The sequence below is a fragment of the Oncorhynchus mykiss genome, chromosome 6 (genome assembly GCF_013265735.2).
Source record: "Oncorhynchus mykiss isolate Arlee chromosome 6, USDA_OmykA_1.1, whole genome shotgun sequence".
Classification (NCBI taxonomy): Eukaryota; Metazoa; Chordata; class Actinopteri; order Salmoniformes; family Salmonidae; genus Oncorhynchus; species Oncorhynchus mykiss.
Genome location: NC_048570.1, coordinates 11,777,413 through 11,792,144, shown reverse-complemented (window position 1 = coordinate 11,792,144; position 14,732 = coordinate 11,777,413). Strand labels below are relative to the sequence as shown.

Sequence of the window (14,732 nt, the reverse complement as noted above, 5' to 3'; positions counted from 1 at the left end):
CTAACACAGCGCTACAGGGAGACAGGATGGACAGCTGATCGTCCTCGCAGTGGCAGACCACGTGTAACAACACCTGCACAGGATCGGTACATCCGAACATCACACCTGCGGGACAGGTACAGGATGGCAACAACTGCCCGAGTTACACCAGGAACGCACAATCCCTCCATCAGTGCTCAGACTGTCCGCAATAGGCTGAGAGAGGCTGGACTGAGGGCTTATAGGCCTGTTGTAAGGCAGGTCCTCACCAGACAAACCCACCGTCGCTGGACTAGACAGGACTGGCAAAAAGTGCTCTTCACTGACGAGTCGCGGTTTTGTCTCACCAGGGGTGATGGTCGGATTCGCGTTTATCGTCGAAGGAATGAGCGTTACACCAAGGCCTGTACTCTGGAGCGGGATCGATTTGGAGGTGGAGGGTCCGTCATGGTCTGGGGCAGTGTGTCACAGCATCATCGGACTGAGCTTGTTGTCATTGTAGGCAATCTCAACGCTGTGCGTTACAGGGAAGACATCCTCCTCCCTCATGTGGTACTCTTCCTGCAGGCTCATCCTGACATGTCCCTCCAGCATGACAAAACCACCAGCCATACTACTCTGTTCTGTGTGTGATTTCCTGCAAGACAGGAATGTCAGTGTTCTGCCACAGCCAGAGAAGAGCCTGGATCTTAACCACATTGAGCATGTCTGGGACTTGTTGGATCAGAGGGTGAGGGCTAGGGCCATTCCTCCCAGAAATGTCTGCGAACTTGCAGGTGCTTTGTGGAAGAATGGGGTAACATCTCACAGCAAGAACTGGCAAATCTGGTGCAGTCCATGAGGAGGAGATGCACTGCAGTACTTAATGCAGCTGGTGGCCACACCAGATACTGACTGTTGCTTTTGATCCCCTGCTTTTTCAGGAACACATTCCATTTCTGTTAGTCACATGTCTGTGGAACTTGTTCAGTTTATGTCTCAGTTATTGAATCTTATGTTAAGTTTGCTGAAAATAAACACATTTGACAGCGAGGACGTTTCTTTTTTTGCTGAGTTTACATACATGCATATAAATAAAGTGCCAGTCAAAAGTTGACACACTTACTCATTCCAAGGTTTTTCTTTATTTGTACTATTTTCTACATTGTAGAATAATAATAATAGTAAATACATCAAAAATATGAAATAACACATATGGAATCATGTAGTAACCAAAAAAATGTCAAATACAAAATATATTTTGATTGTTTTAAGATTCTTTAAAGTAGCCACCATTCGCATTGAGGACAGCTTTGCACACTCTTTGCATCCGCTCAACGAGCTTCATGAGGTCTTCACCTGGAATGCATTTCAATTAACAGGTGGGCCTTGTTAAATGTTAATTTGTGGAATTTCTTTTCTTCTTAATGTGTTTGAGCCAATCAGTTGTGTTGTGACAAGGTAGGGTTGGTATACAGAAGATAGCCCTATTTGGTAAAAGACCAACTCCATATTATGGCGAGAACATATCAAATAAGCAAAGCGAAACGACAGTCCATCATTACTTTAAGACATCAAGATCAATCAATGCCGGAAAATTTGCAGTCACAAAAACCATGAAGCGTTATCATGAAACCGTCTCTCATGAGGTCCACCACAGGAAAGGAAGATCCAGAATTATCTCTGCTGCAGAGGATAAGTTCATTAGAGTTACCAGCCTCAGAAATTACAGCCCAAATAAATGCTTCACAGAGTTCAACACATCTCAACAGCAACTGTTCAGAGGAGTCTGCATGAATCAGGCCTTCATGGTTGAATTGCTGCAAATAAACCACTACTAAAGACACCAATTAGAAGAAGAGACTTGATTGGGCCAAGAAACACGAGCAATGGATATTAGACCAGTGGAAATTTGTCCTTTGGTCTGATGAGTCCAGATTTCAGATTTTTGGTTCCAACCGCCGTGTCTTTGTGAGACGCAGTGTAGGTGAACAGATTATCTCTGCATGTGTGGTTCCCACCGTGAAGCATGGAGGAGGAGGTGCGATGATGCTTTGCTGGTGACACTGTCTGATTTATTTAGAATTCAAGGCACAGTTAACCAGCATGGCTACCACAGCATCCTGCAGCGATACGCCATCCCATCTGCTTTGCGCTTAGTGGGACTATCATTTGTTTTTCAACAGGACAATGACCCAACACACCTCCAGGATGTGTAACGGCAATTTGACCAAGAAGGAGAGTGATGGAGGACTGCATCAGATGACTTGGCCTACACAATCACCCTACCTCAACCCAATTGAGATGGTTTGGGATGAGTTGGATAGCAGAGTGAAGGCAAAGCAGCCAACAAGTGCTTAACATTTGAGGGAACTGCTTCAAACATTCCAGGTGAAGCTGGTTGTGCCTAGAGTGTGCAAAGCTGTCATCAAGGCAAAGGGTGGCTATATAAAATATATTTTGATTTAACACTTTTTTGGTTCCTCCATGAGTCCATATGTGTTATTTCATAGTTCTGATATCGTCACTACTATTCTACAACGTAGAAAATAGTAAAAATAAAGAAAAACCCTTGAATGAGTAGGTGTGCCCAAATGTTTGACTGTTTTTTTCTACATTGTAGAACAATAGTGAAGATATCAAAACTATGACCGTGTTTTTATGAATTTCATGATATAATCTTGAAGTCAAGTTAAAAACAGAAAACGCAGACATGGAAGTGGACGCGGAAATAGATGACATTTTCCCAGCGTAAAACACAGGTGGCAATTAAAAACAGGAAAAAAACTGAAATGATTTTACTGGTCAATGAGCATGATAATTACAACCCATAAACCCCCACCACCAAAATTATCCAAAGCAGTACCTGGTTACAGCTAGGCTCCTCCATCCCTGAACATTTGTCATTTTCATTGAGGTCCTCAACCGACTTAATTATTTGAGAAGCCCCCAAGACATCAGACAAAACAATGTGATGAATCATGCAGAGTCAACAGGAAACACAATCTAGAATTAGACGGTTAATTATCAGGGTTTAAGAACAATAGTATTCACCAGAAATCCACAAAGTAAAAAGGCAATTAGGATATAAATACAGGAACCATGCACAACAAAAGCACAAATGTCAACAGGGATAGAAAAAGTTAATGACGCTCTCTGGGACTAGAAATGATGTTTTAGGTATTATTCAATGGGATATGTTATTTAGTGACAGTATGCAATGTGTCAGTGCTCAGACTGCTCAGCTGTCTGCATGCGGTGGGTGGGTGAAGTGGAGCGGTAGCTACCTCGTTTTGGTTTCGTTTCTTGGTGAAAATATTGCGGATGAACGTTTCCTGCACCTCTTCCTGTTTGACCAGGTACTGCCACAGCCTCTTCACAGGCAGGGCAGAGTGGTGACTGGACCTGTAGCCACACAACACTCCCCTCGGTTATACAGCTCACTTACAAAAAGGCATTTATGACGTTGTGTGGATCATATCAGTGTGTACCGAAAACCTACATTTACAGCAGTGGTCACTAACCTTTTCGGAGTCAAGATCACTTTCGATGTCAAAAAGCAAGCCTAGATCTGACACTCAGATGTATTTAGAAAAGGACTTGTAATGCGCATATGCAACATTAACTTAATAAAAACAGCTCTGTAGGAAAGTTTTGTGCAGTAGGACTGATACATTATCACAGCATATTGACTATGCTTGGCCTGCCAATATTGTTCTTCTCAGACCATATTATATTTTAAAACTATCTTTTATAACAAATTAGATAATTTGTTGTATCAGTTGGGAGGCACAGCTGAGAATAAATTGAAATAATTAGCTTTTTTATTTTACTGGACTGATGTTCAGTCTCAGTGGTGGGAGAGAGAAGCAGAGGGTCCATCCCTCACTGTCCTCTCTTTTTCTCTGGTGAAACTGACCAGAGAGAGGAGACACTGTCTTCCTCCTGACGGCCCAACTAGAGACACGCCACATTATTTCTGTCTCATGCACAAATTCATGTTGTTCCTATGACCAGAGAAAGTGAAATATCCCTTGATATTAAAATATACACGACGAGCTGCTAATGAAACAAATACTGGCCTATCGATACACTTGGCTACTCATGTACTGCAGCGCTGGTTGTAGCGTGAGTGGAAGAAGCGAGAAACACGTTTTATGTTTTGTAAAAGTGCTGAATAAAAACAATGTTAACAGTGTTGAATAAAAACGTAAACACGAAGTCACTTATAAAAACAGCAGCTCTTTGCTGTATTGTCTGACAGTCTCTCTCTGGTCGTGGTTTTAAAAGTTATGAGATCTCACGTAAGCTAGTATCAAACTCTACTGTTGGGTCGTGAAAGCTGTAGGCATGGTATTTTGAGCTATCCGACTGGCCAGAGCAGTAGGCACACTTGATTTAGCTCTCCTGGTCCATCTGGTAGGCGGAGTTTGTCCCTTCAGACAACTGAAATGGTTCAAAATGGGAACACTTCGCCTACCTAGCGCAGAGGGCCTCTGAATCAAGTGCACCTACCATCAACCTCGCAAGACGAATAGAACAAAAAAAATAGCGCGCAAGGCTTTGGGGACCAGCATCGTTGGCTTTTCTACAGAAATGCGCCCTGATGATCGACTAGGAATGCGCCCTGATGATCGACTAGGAATGCGCCCTGATGATCGACTAGGAATGCGCCCTGATGATCAACCAGTCGAATGCAATTGACCGGTTGGTGACCACTGATTTACAGAATGTTATGGCAAACATATGAACATACAGAGAATTCCTGTTTGGCACTCACCTGAAAGGTGTGTTGGAGGGCTCAAACAGGGCTTTGTGTCTGAGGATGGCGGGGCCTGAGGCAGCCGTCTCGTCCAGAGGGTGTGTGGAGATGTACTTGGAGGGCGGCCCCCCGAAGATCTCCAGCCTCTTCAGCAATACCTGCTCCCAACGCTGGAGGGTCTTCAGCACCGCGTGACACAGAGGAGAGCCCACAGGTAGATCTAAGAGAAACACACAAACACTAGGTGACATTAACAACAGAATATTCAGAGGCGTGAGACTTCACAAAAAGGGCAGGCAGTTATCTAAAAGAGAGTCTGGTTCAATATCACAAAATCCCTCTCTTAGTTTGGACTTCACAAGCACTAATGCTTCCAACTAAAATTGTCTCCACAAATAGACATTAGTCCAGTGGTTGTGAAGGCTAGTTGTCGTTAGTGTACGGTACCTAGTAGGTCGTGTCCTGCCATAGGGTAGAATGACTTCAGGCTGCCTAGGACCAGCTGGACCATGGCCAGGCGCATCAGACACCAACTGGACACACACACACACACATCACCATTGTTATGTCTAACCATCACTGACAAGAGTAATGTCCATTTGCTTTGATAGTGCTGCCCACCGACTGTACCTGTAGGAGTTGGGATTGGAATGTTCTCGGCTAGGAGAGTTGGGGTCAAAGTCTCCAAACTCGTCTTCATCATCATCATCATCCTCGTCCTGACTGCCCTGGCTCTCCTCCGAGTCGTACTCCACCCTGCTCTCTGACGGAGGGAGGAAAGGCTGTGGGAGGAGGAGGAGAAAACACTATAAACACAGACATACAGTTGAAGTCGGAGGTTTCCATACACCTTAGCCAAGTACATTTAAACTCAGTTTTTCACAATTCCTGACATTTAATCCTAGTAAAAATTCCTTAGGTCAGTTAGGATCACCACTTTATTTTAAGAATGTGAAATGTAAGAATAATAGTAGAGTGATTTATTTCAGCTTTTATTTCTGTCATCACATTCCCAGCGGGTCAGAAGTTCACATACACTCAATAAGTGTTTGGTAGCATTGCCTTTAAATTGTTTAACTTGGATCAAACATTTTGGGTAGCCTTCCACAAGCTTCCCACAATAAATGGGTGAATTTTGGCCCATTCCTCCTGACAGAGCTGGTGTAACCGAGTCAGGTTTGTAGGCCTCCTTGCTCGCACACACTTTTTCAGTTCTGCCCATAATTTTTTCTATAGGATTGAGGTTTGGGCTTTGTGATGGCCACTCCAATAAACTTGAATTTGTGTCCTTTTGCCCAAACTTTGGAAGGATGCTTGGGATCATTGTCCATTTGGAAGACCCATTTGCGACCAAGCTTTAACTTTAACTTCCTGATGCCTTGAGATGTTGCTTCAATATATCCATAATATTTTCCTCCCACATGATGCCATCTATTTTGTGAAGTGCACCAGTCCCTCCTGCAGCAATGCACCCCTACAACATGATGCTGCCACCCCTGTGCTTCCCGGTTGGGATGGTGTTCGTCGGCTTGTAAGCCTCTCTCTTTTTCCTCCAAACATAACGATGGTCATGATAGCCAAAGAGTTCTACTTTTGTTTCATCAGACCAGAGGACATTTCTCCAAAAAGTACGATCTTTGTCCCCATGTGCAGTTACAAACCGTAGTCTGGCTTTTTTTTATAGCGGTTTTGGAGCAGTGGCTTCATCCTTTCTGCACGGCCTTTCAGGTTATGTCGATATAGGACTTGTTTTACTGTGGATATAGATACTTTTGTACCCGTTTCCTCCAGCATCTTCACAAGGTCCTTTGCTGTTTTTCTGGGATTTATCTTCACTTTTCGCACCAAAGTACAATCATCTCTAGGAGACAGAACGCATCTCCTTCCTGAGCGGATGATGGCTGCGTGGTCCCATGGTGTTTATACTTGTGTACTATTATTTTTACAGATGAACGTGGTACCTTCAGGTGTTCAAAAATTGCTCCCAAGGATGAACCAGACTTGTGGAGGTCTACAATTTCTTTCTGAGGTCTTGGCTGATTTCTTTAGATTTTCCCATGATGTCAAGCAAAGAGGCACTGAGTTTGAAGGTAGGCCTTGAAATACATCCACAAGTACACCTCCAATTGACTCAAATGATGTCATTGAGTCTATCATAAGCTTCTAAAGCCATTACAGAATTTTCCAAGCTGTTTAAAGGCACAGTCAACTTAGTGTATGTAAACCTCTGACCCACTGGAATTGTGATACAGTGAATTATAAGTGAAATAATCTGTCTGTAAACAACCGACTTGCCAAAACTATAGTTTGTTAACAAGAAATTTGTGGAGTGGTTGAAAAACTAGCTTTAAATAACTCCAACCTAAGTGTATGTAAACTTCTGACTTCAACTGTACATACATGTTAGAATGAGCTGAATGACTGGGTATTTCAGAGGGGCATGGTTTAAGTGAACTATGAACCTGGAAGTGTACACTACTACGGTACCTTTGCGATAAAGTAGTCCCAGATGCTGAGCTCCGGGGGGACAAAGTGCTCTTTGAAGATGGAGGTCTCTTGCTCCACCACAGGGCTGGTTGGGCTGGGGGTCTCTGGCCCCTCTCTGGAGGCACTGCGTGGCGACGACGACAGCAGCTTGAAGCGCCTGGGCTTCCTATCGAACTCCTCACTGGCTGCTGAGACAACCACACACATGCTATATTTATTGGACATACTGGACTTGCCATTTTTCAAGGTAGTGCGTAAAACTGATATAATATTACGGATAATATTGAGACGAACAAGAGCTGCAGTGTGTGTAGACTGTTGTTCCAGCCCAGCTGTAATACGCCTGATTCAACCAATCACAATCTTCAACAGATCTTTGAGTCAGGGGTGAAGGCTGCCCACGCGGCTCCGAGTTGCCCACCCTTGCGTTACAGTTACATCAGCCTCTACATCTGACGAGCACACACACACACACACACACACACACCTGGAGGTGACTTGGCCTTACTGGGCTTCTCTGTGATGGGGGTACGTGCCCCCCCTCCGAAAACAGCCACCCACAGCTTGCTGTTGAGCGGGTGGGCCACGATGCGGAACAGCTCGTTGCTGGAGTGGGTGGCCAGGCCGTGCACAAACAGGCTGAGGAAGACGGCCGTCAGGATCTCACACAATAACACGGCCAGGCCTGGCTGGCTCTCCTCACCAGCAGAGTTCAACAGGCGGATCAGGGTACTGATACCTGACACACAGAGACCGTGAGGGAGTGAGAGTGAATGAATTGACTAGAATTAAAGAATCACTTTATTCAAAAAAACATTATTTCAGTATGTTGTTCATTAGTCCACTGTTGATATAGTCCCAACAAATGTTTTTTTAGATGGAGCACTTTTACTGATGTAAAAGGCATCACACTTTTTTGCTTTTTAATGAAAGAACAAAATACTAATTAACAAAATATTAACTAATTGTAATTAACAAAATACTAATGAACAAAATACAAAAATGTGTTTGTGTTTAAAGTGATCCTTTAAAAGTTGTATGTTTAGGACTGTGGTGTTAAAGGGGCAAACTGCAATTGCTACATACATTTGACTTCTACATTAATACTATGTACCCATTGATTCTTGAAGAAAATTACTTAGAAATGCTTCATAAGATTAGTTCAACAATCGTAACCCATCAGAACCCAAAATATATTTAAAAAAAGATTCCAATGTTTGTAAACAAATACTATTGCCTCAAGCCACGGTTAAAACTGCCATTTTGATCTCATGGATGGTCAGTCCTTGCATCCCATAGCTGTCTATGAATTTGAGAGTGGTTACATTTGTCCAGACCCATCCCTCAGCGGGGTCTACACTTTGTTATTGTTTGAACTGCAGATTGCCCCTTTAATGTAGCAATCAAGCAATGGTTCTCCAAACAGGGTACAATTTCTGTGAAATTAAGTGAAAACTGGTGGAAGTAAAGTGGGATTACCTGGCCACTGTGCTGGGTGGGTGTTGGGCAGTACAGTCTCCTCCATGCTCACAGTGCGTACCGGGTGGTGCTGGAAGGAGAGGATACTCTGGTACACTATCCCAGTGAACTGGTTCACATGGCTGGGAGGAGAGAAAGACAAGGAAGTACACCCACTCAGTCATTTAGCAAGAAGGAAGGGGATGTTCCATTAAACAAGGGATTATCAACCAGGGGAAATAGCGACGTGTACATAGGCCTATATGGAGCGGACTGTAAATGTTTTAACTTCTCTGAATCCAGAGAACGGCAGACCCATTTAACACACAAAACACTAATACACTGCTGTGGCTCCTCATCCTCTGGTTACAATAAAGAATTCAGGAGATCTATAGATGAAGCGCAGAAGTGTATTCTGACATCAAAGAGCCTTCTCTAGATATTTAATGAGTTGGGAGGCAGCACAGAGTTCCATCTCTCACAGGGGGGATATATAGCTCTCTCAACATGATGGTTCTATTTCAGTATACTGACGGGTATATTAGAGTGCATTGTATATCTACTAAGTCCTCTATTAAGCTTGCATGAAAGAGCTGATTCCTGTCACATAACACAGAATTGAGTTACAGGAAGTGTACAGGCTAAATCTGCAATATTAGAACATAAAGTGCTTCTTTAGTGGACAGAGCAGGTTGAAAAGGACCGTGAAACTGCAACATAAAAAGCCAGCGTTCGAAGCCTTTCACATGTTCGCCAGATGGAATCACCTACCATGAGTTGAATTCAGAGTCAACGTTTCGACAGACCTCTAGCACGACTGCGGCGTGGGGTTTCATTAGCATAACAAAAGGAGAGTGTTGAATTAGAAAAAGCTAATTTAGTCGGACTGCACCGCTTCATTCTCCACACGAGAGGGGGAACTGTTGGGCACGGCTCAAAACAAAGTCCTTACTCATTTACAGATCTGTGAGCTTTGAAATGCCAAGGTCAGGCGGAGGGCCGGGCGCAGTCACGTGATTCCTATTTTAAGGTCATTCAACTATTAGATGAGACAAAGAAAAAAGCCTATTCTCTACTTTTTAACGTCATACACTTTTCTCCTTGTAGTAGTGCAGCTGTTAGAGAATCAAAAAAACAGGACAAGGTTTTAATGCTCATTATCACATACATTATCATACACTGACAGGCAGATTCTCTAAATCAGATGCATGGTGCAGTTGAAATGTCTGAACTGTTGCCTAATGTGCATTTCCCAGCATGCTGTTGGTTGTGAGCTGTTCTAGCACAGAGATCAGGAGCACAGATCAAAGTTGGCGGCGTTAGGATTCAGACTAACCTGTGGTTGTGGCCGTCGCAGAGACACTGGTATATGCAGGCGGACAGCGAGGCTGCCAGTGTGTGCATCACATAGATCTGGGAGAGCAGGAGGTATGAGACACATTAGGAGCAGCAGAACAGCACCATCAACTCACCTTATATTACCAGTGATATCCATCTATCACAAAACCCCCTCTGTAAACACTTCTGATAAGATATGACCCCTGTCAAATTCACAGCACATTACCGCCCCTGTCAAGTTCACAGCACAATACCGCCCCTGTCAAGTTCACAGCACATTACCGCCCCTGTCAAGTTCACAGCACATTACCGCCCCTGTCAAGTTCACAGCACATTACCGCCCCTGTCAAGTTCACAGCACATTACCGCCCCTGTCAAATTCACAGCACAATACCGCCCCTGTCAAGTTCACAGCACATTACCGCCCCTGTCAAGTTCACAGCACAATACCGCCCCTGTCAAGTTCACAGCACAATACCGCCCCTGTCAAGTTCACAGCACATTACCGCCCATGTCAAGTTCACAGCACAATACCGCCCCTGTCAAGTTCACAGCACATTACCGCCCCTGTCAAGTTCACAGCACAATACCGCCCCTGTCAAGTTCACAGCACAATACCGCCCCTGTCAAGTTCACAGCACATTACCGCCCCTGTCAAATTCACAGCACATTACCGCCCCTGTCAAGTTCACAGCACATTACCGCCCCTGTCAAGTTCACAGCACATTACCGCCCCTGTCAAGTTCACAGCACATTACCGCCCCTGTCAAGTTTGCAGCACATTACCGCCCCTTTCAAGTTTACAGCACATTACCGCCCCTTTCAAGTTTACAGCACATTACCGCCCCTGTCAAGTTCACAGCACATTACCGCCCCTGTCAAGTTCACAGCACATTACCGCCCCTGTCAAGTTCACAGCACATTACCGCCCCTGTCAAGTTCACAGCACATTACCGCCCCTGTCAAGTTCACAGCACATTACCGCCCCTGTCAAGTTCACAGCACATTACCGCTCCTGTCAAGTTCACAGCACAATACCGCCCCTGTCAAGTTCACAGCACAATACCGCCCCTGTCAAGTTCACAGCACATTACCGCCCCTGTCAAGTTCACAGCACATTACCGCCCCTGTCAAGTTCACAGCACATTACCGCCCCTGTCAAGTTCACAGCACATTACCGCCCCTGTCAAGTTCACAGCACATTACCGCCCCTGTCAAGTTCACAGCACATTACCGCCCCTGTCAAGTTCACAGCACATTACCGCCCCTGTCAAGTTCACAGCACATTACCGCCCCTGTCAAGTTCACAGCACATTACCGCCCGTGTCAAGTTCACAGCACATTACCGCCCCTGTCAAGTTCACAGCACATTACCGCCCGTGTCAAGTTCACAGCACATTACCGCCCCTGTCAAGTTCACAGCACATTACCGCCCCCACATCCACCCCGCACAACCAACACAAGTACCACTCTGATCCTCAACATGCTCTTTGTTTGGAGTACACAGCATGACGATAGCCTTGGCTGGTGCACGTGTGTCTGACCTCGTTGTTGACGACGTCTGGGTGTGGCGGGGAGTCCAGTGCGTTGATGGTGTGCAGGATGTCGTGGGTGAGGTTAGTCAGATGGACGATGGGGTTGGCCACAACTGTCTTGGCACTGGCAGTGCAGGCCAGCAGAAGAGGAATGGAGGCGTGGTGCAGGTAGGGGGCGACGGCTGACTGGACACCATCATCCTGTGGACATAGAGTAGCGTGGCGTGAAATGTGGCTCCAAGACTAACAGACAAAATACATAAACAACTGAACTGGATCTGTCTGCACGAACTCTGTGTGTGTGTGTGCTGAGCCATATGGCAGACTGAGCATCTACCACTATAACATTATTTTTGACCCCCCCCACTTTTTATCTGAAATTATCATCACCAACTAAGTAACTTCTCATATAACAGTTTAAAATGTTTTGAGCTAGTAATGTCAATATTTATCTTTAGAAATGAGCTATGACATACATAGACAATTTATGTAATGCAGCTTTGGATTTCACCCTTCTCAAAAACAGGGAATTTCACCCCATTTGGAACTTAACAGAGAGCCGCTCTCTTCTCCCGTTCTGACCAGGGCATCTTGCAAAATCGCTGTCCTTGTTATGAAATTTCATCTTTACCCTGTTCAGTTAAAAATGACCAAATGTACTGATTGTTTGAAGCAGAACTAGCAGAAATATTTTGTATAGTGAACCTGGCAATCGAAAAGCCCCAATCATCAGTTAAATGTGCAATCAGCAGCAAGATGAGAGTTGTGTCCACGATGGTAGACTACACAGCCATGCTGGTAAAACAACATTTTCTACAGCGCATTTGGTAACAATGACATGTCCCTAAAGCCTATGATTTATTATTGCAAAAGCCATTTTCCAAACATCTGAATGCTGAAGGTGCGGGGCAGATATAGCCTACACATATTGAAGCAGGGATGGGGGACGACCTACTTCTCGTTGGAGCGAGAAGCTGATTCTCCTGCACTGTGCGCAGTTATCTGAATTTTAGATCAATGTCAAACGCAGTTACGGGTATAAAAGTAGGCTGAAGGAGAGGACGCATCAACTCAGTCACAACATGAGGTATTTTCGTAATAAGGCAGGGAAAAAAAGGAACAAAACACGTCAACGAACAGCCGAGTCGGTTATATTACCGATTAATGCTTTACTTGGATCCGTTTGGGATCCGCGGACCGATGCATTCGCATCTTAAACATCTCAACCAGTAAATGATGCGTATCGGCAGATTGTTACATCCCTTAAGAAAAAATACTGCTACAGAATTGCATCCTGGCTACTATTCTGCGGTTCACTCATCAGATCAGATGCTTTGATGTCAAACTTAAAGTAAGTCATCTCAGACAGAGGCGTTACTGTCATGTGGTATGACAGGAGCATCTGATGTTCCAAACGCTCCAGAGGAGAGCAGTGTTTGTGTGTTCCTGGTGTTGGAGACTCGATGCTCGTCTCCCTATAAGTAGGACGAGACGTCAGAAGAGAATTGGAATCAGTCTTGTCTGTCAGACAGCCAGCCACTCACTACAGAAGTCACTGATTCTAACCATCAGCAAAACCCCAGCCCGGCAAACGAGAGGCTGAAACAAAATGGCAAGCTCCGCTTTCTTTGCTTCAGTTTTTGTGTTGCCCTTCCTTCGTATCCCTCAGAGAACTCGCTGTCAAGTACTGAAATGCAAGAGCCTTTTTCTTAGTCTTGTTTACAACAAAGATACTTTTTTGTTAGAAGAGTTTTAATACTGCACTGAACAAAAATATATATAAACGCAATGTATAAAGTGTTGGTCCCATGTTTTGTTAGATGAAATAAAGTATCAAAGAAATGGTTAATACGCACAACAAGCTAATTTCTCTCAGATTTTGTCCACAAATTTGTTTACATCCCTGTTAGTGAGCATTTCTCATTTGCCAAGTTAATCCATACACCTGACAGGTGTGGTATATCAATAATCTGATTAAACAGCATGATCATTACACAGGTGCACCTTGTGCTGGGGGACAATAAAAGGCCACTCTAAAATGTACAGTTTTGTCACACAACACAATGCCACAGATGTCTTGAGGGAGCGTGCAATTGGCATTCTGACTGCAAGAATATCCACCAGAGCTGTTGCCGAAGAATTTAATATTAATTTCTCTACCATAAGTCACCTCCAATGTTGTTTTAGATAATTTATCAGGAGGTCCAACCGGCCTCACAACCGCAGACCACGTGTATGGCGTTGTGTGGGTGAGTGGTTTGCTGATGTCAACATTGTGAACAGAGTGCCCCATGGTCGCGATGGGGTTATGGTATGGGCAGGCATAAGCTACGGACATTGAACACAAATGCATTTTATCGAAAGCAATTTTAATGCAAAGAGATACTGTGACAAGATCCTGAGGCCCATAGTCGTGCCATTCATCCACCGCCATCACCTCATGTTTCAGCATGATAATGCACAGCCCCATATTGCAAGGAACTGTACAGAATTCCTGGAAGCAGAAAATGTCCCAGTTCTTCCATGGCCTGCATACTAACCAGACATGTTATCAATTGGGCATGTTTGGGATGCTCTGGATTGATGTGTACGACAGCGTGTTCCAGTTCCCGCCAATATCCAGAAACTTTGCACAGCCATTGAAGAGGAGTGGGACAACATTCCACAGGCCACAATCAACAACCTGAGAAACTATGCGAAGGAGATGTTGTGCTGCATGATGCAAATGGTGGTCACACCTGATACTGACTGGTTTTCGGATCCACTATTTTTAAGGTATCTGTGACCAACAGATGCATATCTGTATTCCCAGTCATGTGAAATCCATGGATTAATTGATTTCAATTGCCTGATTTCCTTATATGAACTGTAACTCAGTAAAATCTTTGAAATTGTTGCATGCTGCGTTTATATTTCTGTTCAGTATAATTATAAAACTGGGTGGTTGGAGCCCTGCATGCTGATTGGCTGAAAGCCGTGGTATATCAGACAGTATACCACAGGTATGGCAACATGTAATTACGTTGGTAACCAGTTTATAATAGCAATAAGTCACCTCGGGGGTTTGTGATATGGCCAATATAGCTATGATCCTTATTGATGTCACTTGTTAAATCCACTTCAATCAGTGTAGATGAAAGGGAGGACAGAGGCTAAAGAAGGATTTTTGAGCCTTGAGACATGGATTGTGTATG

At 44.3% G+C, this 14,732-nt stretch overlaps 1 protein-coding gene across 9 annotated transcripts in view; it reads right to left on the bottom strand.

The window, feature by feature from the left end:
- Positions 1-14,732, bottom strand: part of LOC110525262 (dmX-like protein 1) — a 63,077-nt gene that overhangs the window by 16,945 nt on the left and 31,400 nt on the right. For 4 of the 9 annotated variants that reach the window (XM_036979401.1, XM_036979404.1, XM_036979405.1 and 1 more), the window contains exons 26-35: positions 11,548-11,739; positions 10,002-10,078; positions 8,687-8,808; positions 7,695-7,946; positions 7,208-7,395; positions 5,351-5,502; positions 5,168-5,253; positions 4,739-4,940; positions 3,246-3,363; positions 2,825-2,887 (exon numbers count right to left, since the gene is read on the bottom strand). In XM_036979401.1, coding sequence (XP_036835296.1) covers positions 2,825-2,887; positions 3,246-3,363; positions 4,739-4,940; positions 5,168-5,253; positions 5,351-5,502; positions 7,208-7,395; positions 7,695-7,946; positions 8,687-8,808; positions 10,002-10,078; positions 11,548-11,739 — 1,452 coding nt within the window. Of the gene's footprint in view, positions 1-2,824; positions 2,965-3,245; positions 3,364-4,738; positions 4,941-5,167; positions 5,254-5,350; positions 5,503-7,207; positions 7,396-7,694; positions 7,947-8,686; positions 8,809-10,001; positions 10,079-11,547; positions 11,740-14,732 lie in introns of those variants that run through there. The other 5 variants (XM_036979403.1, XM_036979406.1, XM_036979407.1 and 2 more) reach the window with 5 other exon arrangements.